Source organism: Maylandia zebra, linkage group LG1 (assembly GCF_041146795.1).
Source record: "Maylandia zebra isolate NMK-2024a linkage group LG1, Mzebra_GT3a, whole genome shotgun sequence".
NCBI lineage: Eukaryota > Metazoa > Chordata > Actinopteri > Cichliformes > Cichlidae > Maylandia > Maylandia zebra.
This window is the reverse complement of record NC_135167.1, coordinates 15,502,366-15,515,046: the sequence shown is the minus strand read 5'-3', so window position 1 is coordinate 15,515,046 and position 12,681 is coordinate 15,502,366. Positions and strand designations below refer to the sequence as shown.

At 40.4% G+C, this 12,681-nt stretch overlaps 1 protein-coding gene across 1 annotated transcript; it reads right to left on the bottom strand.

Moving 5' to 3' along the window:
- Positions 1-589: 589 nt before the first annotated feature.
- Positions 590-3,750, bottom strand: LOC101468129 (uncharacterized). The gene is made up of 2 exons (XM_076882155.1): positions 3,283-3,750; positions 590-1,044 (listed from the first exon to the last, which is right to left on the bottom strand). The coding sequence occupies exons 1-2, from the start codon at positions 3,637-3,639 to the stop codon at positions 715-717; spliced, it is 687 nt and encodes a 228-aa protein (XP_076738270.1). The 5' UTR covers positions 3,640-3,750; the 3' UTR covers positions 590-714.
- Between the last annotated feature and the right edge of the window lie 8,931 nt (positions 3,751-12,681).

The window sequence follows — 12,681 nt, the reverse complement described above, 5'->3', positions numbered from 1 at the left end:
GCAGGAAGAGACTGAGACCAGTGGGTCTCTTATTTGTGCTTATATGTACACATTAGTGTGACACTCTGAATGTATGAATGAAATGTATAAAGATATGAATGAAAACATGGAATTGTCTGTGAATAGTGACTTCTGAACACAAGAGGGGAGGGGCGAGTCTGTTACCATCCAATCAGAAGCAGGAAGCAGAGAGAGGGTCTCAGTGAAGCAGAGCGGTGATTGGTTCAGTTTGGGAGTGAATGACTCTGCAGCTCAGAGAATGAAACAGTTACCAGTGCAGCTGTCAAAGATGAGGCTCACTACATTTCTAATTCACAGAACGAGTGCAAAGACCAAGCTGATTTCATGTAGGCAAGCATGAGCAGTAAGAATGCAAATATTTAAAGGCACAATCAGCATTTTTTAAAACAAACAAAAAAAACACGCATCTCTATCAGTACTGAAGCACTTTTATACATAGTTTCCTGTTAACTTATGCCTTTAAAATCAGCCAAAGTCAGAGGGAGAGGTGCTGAATCAGAGCCAAATGGGACACAATGGGACTATTACAAAAAGAAAAAGAAGAAAAGAAAACAAGAAGCAAAAGCTGTTTTGAAGGATCCATAAAATATTTATTTATAAAATATATACAGTAAATATATACAGTCTGATACAAACATACATCCTTAAGATCAAACACTGCCAACTACCAGTGTTTACTGGGACCTGAACTATTTAGTCCTCAAACTCAGCAGCATAAAGCACTTGCTGAAATTTCATTCGCACCTCCATCCTTTTTTTAATGGTTAGCCTCTTCAGTGACGGCAAGAGGCTGAGCAAAAACAGTTCATCCTCATCTCTGAGGTTGCTGAGGGGATCTGCAGAACTTATCTCTGTTTCTGCGGATGTTTGTCTTTTGCGCTTAAGAGAGCCTCCCACGTCCTGATCGCTGGTCGGACAGGACTCCGGAAGAGAAAAGCTGGTGCTGACGACAGGCAGAGAGCCCAGCTGAGCCTTATCCTCTTTGTCTTGCTCCTTCTCAGCGTTGCCTGCTCTACTAGCTACCTGTGTGGTGTGAAAACAGAAAACAAACACTGGTTAACACGGATTGCAACACACTACTGATTACGCTCAGTGATTTTCTTCTTCTTCTTTTTTTCAGATTGCAGTCAAACACCAGACATTTGCAATATTTCACTGTCTACCCCAAGATGGAGTGGTGAGCCAGTGTCCCAACATCCAATGGGAAAGAAGGCTTTTCCACTAGCACCTACTTCGCTTGACTCTGCTTTGGGTGTTTTCTATTACAATTGAGTACCAGCTCAATGTAGATAGGGTCATCATAGGGAGGCAGCTGGAAAGTCTTGTGATGTCATTTGTATGCGACACAAACACAAGACAACAATGGAGGACATCAAGGTGATGCTATACATGTGGCTTGGTCTATGGCTTTTTGCTAGAGTCAGGGTAAAAGAAGAGAGAGAGAGAGAGAGAGAGAGAGAGAGAGAGCGAGGGGTGGCTGCAGGCAGCGAGATGATCGTCAGAATTTCAAAATTGGAGGGTTTGATTCTTGTGAAGGAGTTGACCTCATGAATCATCTAGTGATGTCACCTCCTGGCCCATCAGTGGCATGTAGTCTGTTCAATGTGACTCAGCTCGCTTAAAATCCCGGCCATGTAGGTACTAAAAATGTACCTGGTATCAGGTACTAATACCTAATGGAAAACACGAAAAAGTCGAGTCAAGCAGGTTAGATGCTAGTGAAAAAGAGACAGAAATGCTCATGGAGAAGCAGTTGATTAAGACTAGCTTTAATGAACCAGACGGTAGACATTTGCTGAAAAATCACAGCAGGATGCAAAGAAAAGGAAAACAAGTAAACACTGGAGTAGCTTTCACTGGTGCAAAGCTACTCCAGTTTGTAGTTTTACAGTCTAAAACTACAAACTGCTAGTTTTAGACTGTAAAGATCAACGCTTTACAATAAAGGTTTTAGCTTTTGTCTGAAAAAAAAAAATCCTGGTTCTGAGCAGGGATCCTGTCATCTCTTTACTTCACAATTTATCCTGTTCAGGGTTCCAGAGGGGTTAGAACCCAACCTACACAGAGTGCAAGGCAAGGCTAAAACAGAGAGGCAGACACTCCCAAACCTACACCCCCTCAGCCAAATTAGATTCACCAATTAGCCTAACATCTATGTCTTTGAACTGGACCAGGAAATTTGACCCCAGAGCCTTCTCCCTGTCAGACAACAGTACTAACCACTGCATCAACCTCATCTCACAACAAGGGCAAGTACACTGACTCTAAAAATTTCACCTCTACCTGTTGCCTGTTCTACTTCTTTCAACTGCTCCCCATAGGGGTCATCTGCCTTCATCTCACCCTATCCCTAGAATCTTCCTCTGTCACACAAACCCTCTGCTAGACCTCCTTCTTTGCTGAGCTGTACCTCTGATACAGTTATTTCTAATCTTGTTCATCCTCATCACTCCTAATTAAATAATCTGAGCATCTTCAACATTGTCACCTCCGGCTCTGCCTCGTGTCTTTTCATTAACGACCTACAGGAGAAATTTTTAGTTAAATTATGCAAATTCTGATTACATTTAGCTTTAATAAATTTATGTGATGCTGTTCTGTTGAAGGCTGATTAGACAGCAACATTATGTTACTGGCCAATTTTAGTTCATTCCAGAAAACTGACTGAGGCTTTTAAGCAAAACAGTTTGTACAAGACAGAAATATTAAAATATCCAATCGAGACCAAATTTTATTTAAAAAATACTTTTTAAAAAGCACAAATATGACAAAGTACTGTCATACAAACAAATGTAAACATAAAATTTAGAGGCTGTATCGATGACTGAAACCCCTGTAGTGTACTATTGAAATAGATAAATAAAGTTTATATTGTAAGTATTGACCTAATTACAATGTTACAGAGATAAGTTCCCTTATTAATAAAAGAAATAACTCACAACAGCTTCAGAAATTGAGTATGTGTTAGTTTATCTACTTTTGGACTTCCAGGTGCTTTTATTTGGAAAAACGGATATCGTTATAGGCATCTGTTCGTAATGACATGGCTGGACGTTTCATGATTTTAGCGAACACAACATATACTATGATGTTTACGATATTTAGCCATTTATATATTCTTGTTTATACGTGCAGAGTTTCAACACTATGCAACAGTTCGGTATGATGGCGGTCACTATGGCCTTTACTAAGTTAGTTAGCTGTAGCTAAGCTACGAAGCTTAGCAAAAGCTAATCTACTAAACATAAAAATGCATTTTACCGAATGGCGGACACACACTTCTGGCTCCCCCATGCCTCTTTCTCCTCTGGGTTTGACATAGGCGGTGAGCCAGGATAGCTGGCTGTACAGCACGGGGGTATGCCTGTCTGCCGGGTCCTCGTTGTCGTCCAGCAGGGGGAAGTGTCTCTTGGCCAGTCGCTTCTTCGCTTTACAGAACTTGTCGCGCAGATTTTTCCATTTCAGCTTCACCTCTTCCTCCGACTTTCCCATGGCGTCCGCGATCTCTTTCCACGACAGATGTCCCTTCATGTTGTCTTTGTAGTCCCGCCGTCTCGGATCGTACAGATTCGGGTGTTCACGTATCAAATCCGCCAGCTTCTTTTCCATCGAGTTCATTTTGTTTTCCGTTGGTTCACTTCTTCACCGCGAAGTCCTTTCGTCGACAGACCGCGATTTCGGTTCGTTTTTCTCGGTAGAGTCTAACCGGCAGGAGGAAGTACTAACGTCGCAGACTTCAAAATAAAGGTTATTCTCTGGACTTTGGTGACACATGACATCCTACAGTAAAAATTCCTTACCATGAAAAAAATAGGAGAATTGGAAAAAATATGAGCTACAGATACTACTTTATTTTAAAGCAGAACATGAATTAAATATAATTCATCAAATTCAAATGTGTTTTCTGTGGTTCTCCAATAGATGGCGTATTTGCTCTATTCTTCTCACCCATGCTGTGTGGGGTTATCACGTACTCCGTTAAAACACAGTAAAAGCTGTAATAATCGTGCATGTGACTTTAACTTTGCACAGAAACAGCTCTTACCGAAGTCATCAATGACCTGAAGATCAACAGTGACTCACAATGAGTTTCAGTCAGTTCTACCTGACCTCACTGCTGCCTTCAACTCATTGACACTTCAAAGTTTTAGATTTGCAGAAATAAAAAGTCAGTCAGGGGTTCCTAACGGAACAGTCCTTGCTCCATTACTCTTTAACCTTTACATGTTCCTGCTTGGTACTGTCATAAAGAATCACGATATATCCTGACATTCTTATGCAGATGATCCAGGGTTATACTTATCATTTTCCTCTGATGATCTAACCCTTGTTCACAAGTTAATACCTGCACTTATCTGATGGTTGCCTCAAAACGTTTTAGAACTGAACAGAGACAAGACAGAAAATTTGTTCATATTTATCCATTTCTATGAAACACTGTGAGGAATTGGGAATCTTGGCATTATTTTGGATTGTGATCTAAGTTTTTATTCATCATATTAATAAGGTCACCAGAACTGCTTTCTATCACTTAGAAAATATATTAAAAAGTTAGAAAAGTCTTACCATTGTTGGAACTTGATCGTTCTGAAAGCATGACAGAAAAGCTGGTTATGACACAAAAGCCCTTATTAACATAGCTATCCATTGGCAGACAGTTGTTGTTGTTGTTTTTTTAGATGTATATGTTATAAATAAAGAAAATATATTTGAAAAGTTCATCGGTTCAACATAATAAATCATTTGAGCAGAGTGTTACACTTGATCTATACAGTATTTGTGTTACAGTGCTAACATGTAAATATTTCCTATATTAGTCCTGTTCAGATATTTATGCAGCCTTTATCACAGGACATTAGATTTAATTTGAAGGAGGCAATGCTGATCTGTGACAGATCACACATGGCTTCCGTTTCTCCTCACCTGGTGGGCTCCTCGTGCAGGACACTGCAGATTACAGGGATGACACAAAGGATAACACCAATTATCAGGACATCAGCTCTGATCATAGGGATGTCACATGTGATTTGCACCCTGTTACAGTCACTATTATAATATAACTGTCTAGACTACCTATAGGTCCCAAAAGGGGAGGCAACATATTATTAGTATCCAGAAAGTCAAGACACCTTCATTTAAAAGGACAACACTGATTATACACACAGCATGAGACATATTTACCCATTTAATCTACTGAACTGGTAAACATGCAGAGTTGCTGTTCTTGTTGGCAGAGAAACAAATCATCCACTACTTTAAAGTGTTGTGAAGGGCTAAAAGCTTTATAAAACATTTTAATTTATCAATAAAATTCAGCTTTTGGATATTAATTTGTGCAGATTTGGAAAAATTATATTAACTCAGATTTTTTTTTTATTGTAGACCAATCACAAACTATTTCAGGCTATCGGCTTCCAGAGCCACAAGCAGCAGCATTAGTGTTTCTGAAAACCTGACGTGTAGGATTTTACTCTAATAACTCGATAGCTCATAAAAACTATAAGTGTAAATAAAATAACATTAGGCAGTTGTAGAAAATACTTTTGTCAGATGATTGGAAACAACTTTAAATATAAAAAAAATTGGGAAAATATGCGGTAAATAGACTGCTGTATTTAAAACAAAAAAAAAATTGCCCATTTGAGCCACTGGATGTAAATGCTAAGAAATGGTAAGAATTGAAATAAGTACTCCAGTTTCTGGTGTGGCAATGCCAAAATTACCCTGGAGTGGACAAGTAAGAACATTTGGAGTATTTTCCCCACACAGTGTATGTGTATAAACGGCTACCTAGGGGGAGCCAAAGACCAAAATGAGCAGAAATCATCTGAAGGAAGTAGAAGCAGTCAGTGCAACTGGCAATAACCATAAAACCTTTACCTTCAGTTTGATTTTGAAGATATATACACAGTTTTTATCAAATCATTGACATTTATATTATCCTTGGCAGACAGTTGTGATGAGTGCTGTACCGGAGAAAATGTATCTTTGGTCTGTGGCACCTCAGCGTCTGGAAACCAACTTATAATAGGTATGGGTATCTTCCTCTACAGTATCATGATGGGTGTTGTTGTGCTTCAGCAGCTTTGCCTGCCAAGCTGTTCAGGAATGTGAACCACTGACCCGTTGTTCACAAGGTTACCGCTGCCAATATTTGGCTACTGTCCTCTACAAATGTTTATTTTCTGTACTGTGCTACTGTCCTTGCATGCCCCGCTGAAGTATCCTGTTTCACAATGAACTCATCTGCGTTTAAAATAACAAAGTATTATTGTAACAACTGTGTATTTACTAAATCTGGAACAATCTTGATTAAAAAAAATGAATGGGTTCGTAAAGCTGTTTGCCTGCTATCTTATCTTCTTTACTGTGGGTGACACAACATCCCAAATCATCTGGACACACACTTTCCCTCAGCCACAAGCACATCCTCTGTAGTGAGAGTGACATATTTATCATCAGGGGAAAAGGAGGAGCGAGATACACCACCTAAAAACAGACACTGATCAGGTAGTCATAGATAAGTCTGTGAGCGAGTGTCTGACCCAACAAGCTTTGCCAGCACGAGGCAGATCAGTGAAAAACAGTATCTCTGAATGGGCAGTTTAATGGGAACAGTGAGTTAATCATCTTCAAGTGCTAAAAAAGTCGTTTTATCATTCATGTCTAGACCTGATAATCTTAATATCTGGTGAGAAGGAGATACATTTTCCAACCCGATTCATCCTCTGCTCCGTGTGTGTGTGTTGTTTCAGAGCAGCTCTTTCCCAGAGCAGTGATAAATGTCACCTCAGCGGGGCCTTTAACACCTATGCTGGTGTAAAGGCTGACAGGGTTGGGGTGGGGCGTGAGAAGTCTGGGGTTCACACCTCACTGAGGATAGGAGATGATCCTGTAACTGAGCTTTTAATACACACACACACACACACACACACACACACACACACACACACACACACACACACACACACACACACACACACACACACACACACACACACACACACACACACAGATCTAAAGCTCTAAAGAGGACAATAAAGGAAGAGGTACAATGTACATGTAATCCTACCTAGGACACAAAACTCATTCCACTTTACTCAAGATAAATAGAAATCCTGTGTTAACTTACAATAGAATCCATGGAAGAATCAATATCCAAATGAAAACTTTATTTGAGTAGCATTTTGCAGTTTCTTTGCCATCATATTGCATCTATAATGTTATGTTGTGGTTTTTCTATTTTGCCTGCTTTGACAGCACACTTTCACACAGTTTTGAATATTGCAGCGTCATTAAATTAACCAGCATGTTAAAACGGTTCAGGCTACAACTGTGTCACCAACATTAAAATACATGTAAATATATGTTTCATTCAAATTGCGACCTTTTCTGCATGCGATAGAAGCAGTCACCTGTCTGCATGGTCCGCACAAGTGTCTGGATCTGTTGTTGAGGAATTGCTGGGTAAGAGCAACCTGCAGCTGTGCAGTGGTCATTAGCTGTTGCTGCCTCTGTACACATCAACCCAGCCTGTCCTGGCATATGCAATAAGAGACACCCGCATAAATACATGCTAAGAAGTGTCTGGATGGCACAAGCACAGGTTGCAGCGCCTCACTCATCTTGGTACTTCTGTCCAGTCAGATTTCAAACAAGAACATTCAGATGAGAGATGGTGCTGCAGCAACAGTTTGGACACACATGAGGTTTGAGAATGCAGTAAACTGAAGCAATTCTGAGTGATTTCATTTGTGTGTGGTAAACAACTTCCCAGTCCCATCACTGTCTAAAACCAATTAACCAAAAACTGCTCACAGAATATGCTTGGGTTAAAGAGATTAAATTAATGTACTGAGAAATGGATTTAACAAAGACTCAGATATATTTCATGACGTAAAACTTTTATAAATATAAAGTGTTGACTGCCTAAAAGGAATTTTGGCTAACATTTTACTTTTGTGTTTTCATGAAAGCAGTATATCATGACATAGTTCACGTCTCTTATTCAGCCTACTGAGAAACCATTCCGTGCACTTTACTGAACTAGTGGGCTCGCTCACAATTGTCGTCATATTAGGATTTTTTCATTGTGTTTTGTGGCTTTGTGAAGCCAGATGTTTTTATACAGACACAAACAAAGTCCTGAAATTATTCAAAATGACAAATTTGTTTTTTTGCACAACACTTCGAGTACAACATAATTTTTTCATAAAGATTGGGAAATCTCTGAACCAGCCTGAATCTTAGGAGCTGAATTAAAGTGCCCACAATCACACTGTGGGGGCGTGACAAGGCTCCACACTGTCAGTGTGTGCCTATCCTTTAAACTCTGCCTCTGTAACACAGACTCACATACATCCTGTTCCTTTTGGCACATACATGTTAAAGGGAGACGCGGACTCATTTGTACTATTTAAGGCTTCAGTGAGACGTCTTCCTCCATCCTTTCTTCTGCCCTGCATCTTACTCATCTTCTGGGTGTGAGAATTGTCAGCGAGCTGAAGTCTCTCATTAACTCTGGAGCTCTTTAGCGTTTTCTCCCTTATTACACACACACACACACACACACACACACACACACACACACACACACACACACACACACACACACACACACACACACACACACACACACACACACACACACGCACACGCACATTCATTTAGCAGGAGTTGCAAATGATTTGGCATATTTTCCTTTTTCTCCTGCCAAGTGAGCAGTCGTTTAAAAAAATATTAACCGTTCACTGAGCCATGCTTTCATTACTAAGATCATAAACTAAACAACTTCTCTTCAGTCTATGATCTCATATGTTTGACTTTATTGACAGTAAAACTAAATTTTAACAAACACACTTTCAGTCCACTGAAACCTGGACAGCAGTTTTTGAAACGCTTCATCTGTGGGTGCGAAGACGAATAGCTCAACGTGAGCTGAAGACCAAAATGATGCATGGTTTGGACCACGTAGGTTAACCACATCAGTACAAAGGACAGTAACTGGGGATGTGTGTGCATTTGTCAGACCTATGCTAAGGGGAAGTGTCTGTGCTTATCAAAGAGCAGGTTGAGCTGACATCTAAATGCTGAAGTGCTACCAGCTTTTTAAGTTGGCTGATACCTCCTACCGCCTTCCCCCACAGACACAGTGTAGAGTGTTTGTGTGTTTGGAGACGTATTTGAATATTAATCATCTGAAACACACTTTAAGGTGAAGACTCTGCAAACAGAGAGCGATCTTCAGTGTCATGGCTGTAGTCGGCCTCCTGTATATTTAACTTTTTCCCCCGTTTTAGCTGAAATCTGGGAACAACATGGACACATTAAAGAAAATGTGTTTTTTTCAATTACTTAGAGCATTTAAACATGGTGATAGATGTTTAAAGTATATGATAAATACACTGATTTACCCACTTTATTATCAGGGTTACTGCTAATAGTAACTAACAGTTGCATTCGAATGCCAAATTACAAGTTTAACATTTGCAGTTAATTTCTTCCATTATTTCTTTCAACCAGACATTTACCAGCCAAGTCATGTACAAAAACGATCAGAGCAGTTCTTCCCATTTCAGGGTGCATTCACATGTTCCCTTTTGAGAAGTAATTGTTGCAGTTACTCAAACCCAGAAGAATATGCTTCGAATTTTCTAGTGAACATCAAAGTGGTCCTTCCCTGTCCAGCAGCGTGGACAGGAAGCACAGTGCATGTGCAGATCCAGTTCAGCATCTGTGCCTCTTGAGAAACAAAATAATGGAAGACAGAATCTTTTGGCCGAACCTGCCAGCCTCGGGTGAATTTCTTGTAATAGCTCTTTCTAGAGCAGCATTTTCTCTAGCCCCCCCCCCCCCCCCCCCCCCCCCCCCTTTTTGGAGGGGGGTTTCATGGAAACAGCTCTAGATTGGATACCAGCATCACTGTCAATCCATTTTCTTATCCACTTCCAGGTTGGAGTGGGTCTGGAGCCTATCCCAGCTGTCATAGGTCAAGAGGCAAGGTATACCCTGGATAGGCCAATCTATCACTGGGCTAACTCAGAGTGACAGATTCACACTCACATTTAGAATCAATAAATAACCTAACATTCATGTCTTTGGACTGTAGGAGGAAGCCAGAAATCCTATACAGGCACAGGGGGATCAGGCAGACTCCGCACAGCCTCACAGAACCTGCTTGCTGTGTAGTGACAGTCTTAACTCCTGCATTACTGTGCTGCTCTAAGGGGGAACAACATCACTTATGTGGTTCTCACTGTGGAGCATTCAGCGTGACTCTTTTACTCATAAAGTTGTTTCCTCTAAGCTCCTCACATGTCCAGCTGGAAAAAGATGACCTGGAACCCTCACCTCAGTTAAATGTGCACATACTCTCTGACACACATACACACTGTATGAGTGTCAGAGAGTCACTCTGATCAAAGCCTTTTCTTTCAGACATTTGCAGTAATAATTTTGATTTACACAGAGGAGGATGCCACTGCGGTGCAGCAGACTTGAGGATGTCAGTCTGATCAATGACTAATTAAGATAAGTGGCCTGGTTTATTAGGGCCTCTGTTCTCACACAGTGTGTCTTCACAAACCAAACCAACTCGAACTGCTAACACCTGTTGTTCACAGGTTTCCCTAAACAAGGAAATAGATCATGTGCTGAATGTGTTGGAGTTGCTTAAACCGTGTGACTAAATCAAAAAGAAATGATTACGAGCACAACTAAAAGCAAAATAGCAAAGAGCACAAACCAGAACATACTGAGGAGAGCAGAACATCTTGTCACTTTTTTGAAGAAGTGATTTGGAAGAGCTGCAGATTAAAGCAGATTTTTGGAGTAATTATCCCACAGGAGGATGAGCAGCCCTGCATTGAGCTGTGGGATTTCCCTGTTATCCTGACCTTTGACCATGACCTGCTATCCCCACCTCCCCAACCTGCTTGCTTGTTAACCTGAGCGTCATGCGTGTGACCCATCAGCACTTCAGAGGAAGTGCCAACAGAAAGTCATCTGTGGAGGGTTAAAGCGTTACTGACAGACAGGGAGTGAGACAGACAGAGGGGTATGAATGAGAGTGAGGGAAAGGAAGAAAGAGAAGCACAGAGTCTGCATGTCATGATTCATGCATTAACACATGAATGCCATTGAGCAGTGGAACAGGCAGGCAGCAGGGGGGACAGCATATGCATGCAACCAAAGATCGAGTTAAAGGGAGAATCCAAAGCAAAACAAATCCATGTGTGCTGGTTTTCCCTTAAGCTGTAGGACTTAAAAAAACAAACAAACAAACAAACAATATATATATATATATATATATATATATATATATATATATATATATATATATATATATATATATATATACACATATACTACAATTGTGTATGTGCTTACTTTAATATGAAGGAAATCCAAGATGTACCTAAATCTGAATCTTGGGTCTTTTAATATTAGTATATAAAGGTTGCTGGTCTTGAGTATTCAGGTGTGCCACAATAGTCCAAGAACTTTATGTCCCAGCAAGTTCATCCCAATACTCAAAGAAACTGAAAAACAAACAAACAAAAATAAGAAGTACATCTCAGGCTTTATAGCCCTCAGTTAGCATTTTAACTATTAAATAGTAAAGTCATGACAGCATAATTAAAAAGAAAAAACAAGTATGGGTTGCTATGAGAAAGCTTCCTCTCTAAAAACAAAACAAAAACAGAAATGGCAGCATGATTTATGTTTACAAAGTTGCATCTGAATAAACCACAAGACTTTTGGAATCTCTTTAGGCAGAAGAGTAGTGGAGATGTTTGGCCAGGCGTGGATGGGGGGTGGGGGGAGCATGTTTTACAGCAGAGGAGATAGGCTGATTGACTTGACAATGAACTTCACTGTAGACCAAAGTATTGTAAAGTCAAAACTGAGGCCATCTGTCAGCTAAAGTTGGCCAAAACTGGGTAACAGCAAGAAAAGAATCAAGGTGCTCCAATGGCCAAGCCAAGGCCACACCTAAACTTGTTTAAACTGCTGTGGTGGTCATCTATTTGCAACTCAGATGGCCTGAAAGCATGTTATAGTCTTACAATATTAGAGAGAAAACCTCAATAATCAGACGATTCCTTAGATGCAAACACCTGAACCACTTGTCAACTGTGGTAAGGAAGAACTCCCCTTTAGCAGGAAGGGACCTCTGGCAGAATTAAGGATGGACAGACACCTACCGCAACCAGTTGATACTAACGTGTAAAGTAATACATAATTTTAAATCTATTTTAGGTTTCAGGTTTGTGTGTCTTTCCACAGTTCTTAAAATATACTCCTCCACTCATACGCTGTGGATTACAGCTGTGGGAGCTAAACCCACAGACATCTGTAAAGATGGTTGTCTCACAGTACGAGACAAAACAATGGAAGGACTTTTTTGCTCATCATTAGGATGAACGCAAAACAGCAGCAGATGGGAGCTGTCACTGGGTCAGCTGACACTGCACGCATCCTGCTCTTCACGTGTACAGAATTTAATAAAAAACAAAGAAAGAGCAGGTAGAGCTGCTGAGCAGATATTAAGACTCTGTGTGATTATATGTACTGGCTTGTAATGTTATAACTTTCTGGTTTTAGTGTCCTAAACTCTATGCGTACCTGTCTGAAGGTACGCATAGAGAAATATGACCC

Excerpts from the sequence above, each read along its gene's own strand:
- LOC101468129 (XM_076882155.1), bottom strand. The coding sequence starts at position 3,639 with ATGAACTCGATGGAAAAGAAGCTGGCGGATTTGATACGTGAACACCCG. Across the intron at positions 1,045-3,282 it reads AAGTGTGTGTCCGCCATTCG|GTAGCTAGTAGAGCAGGCAA; the intron begins GTAAAATGCATT and ends CACACCACACAG.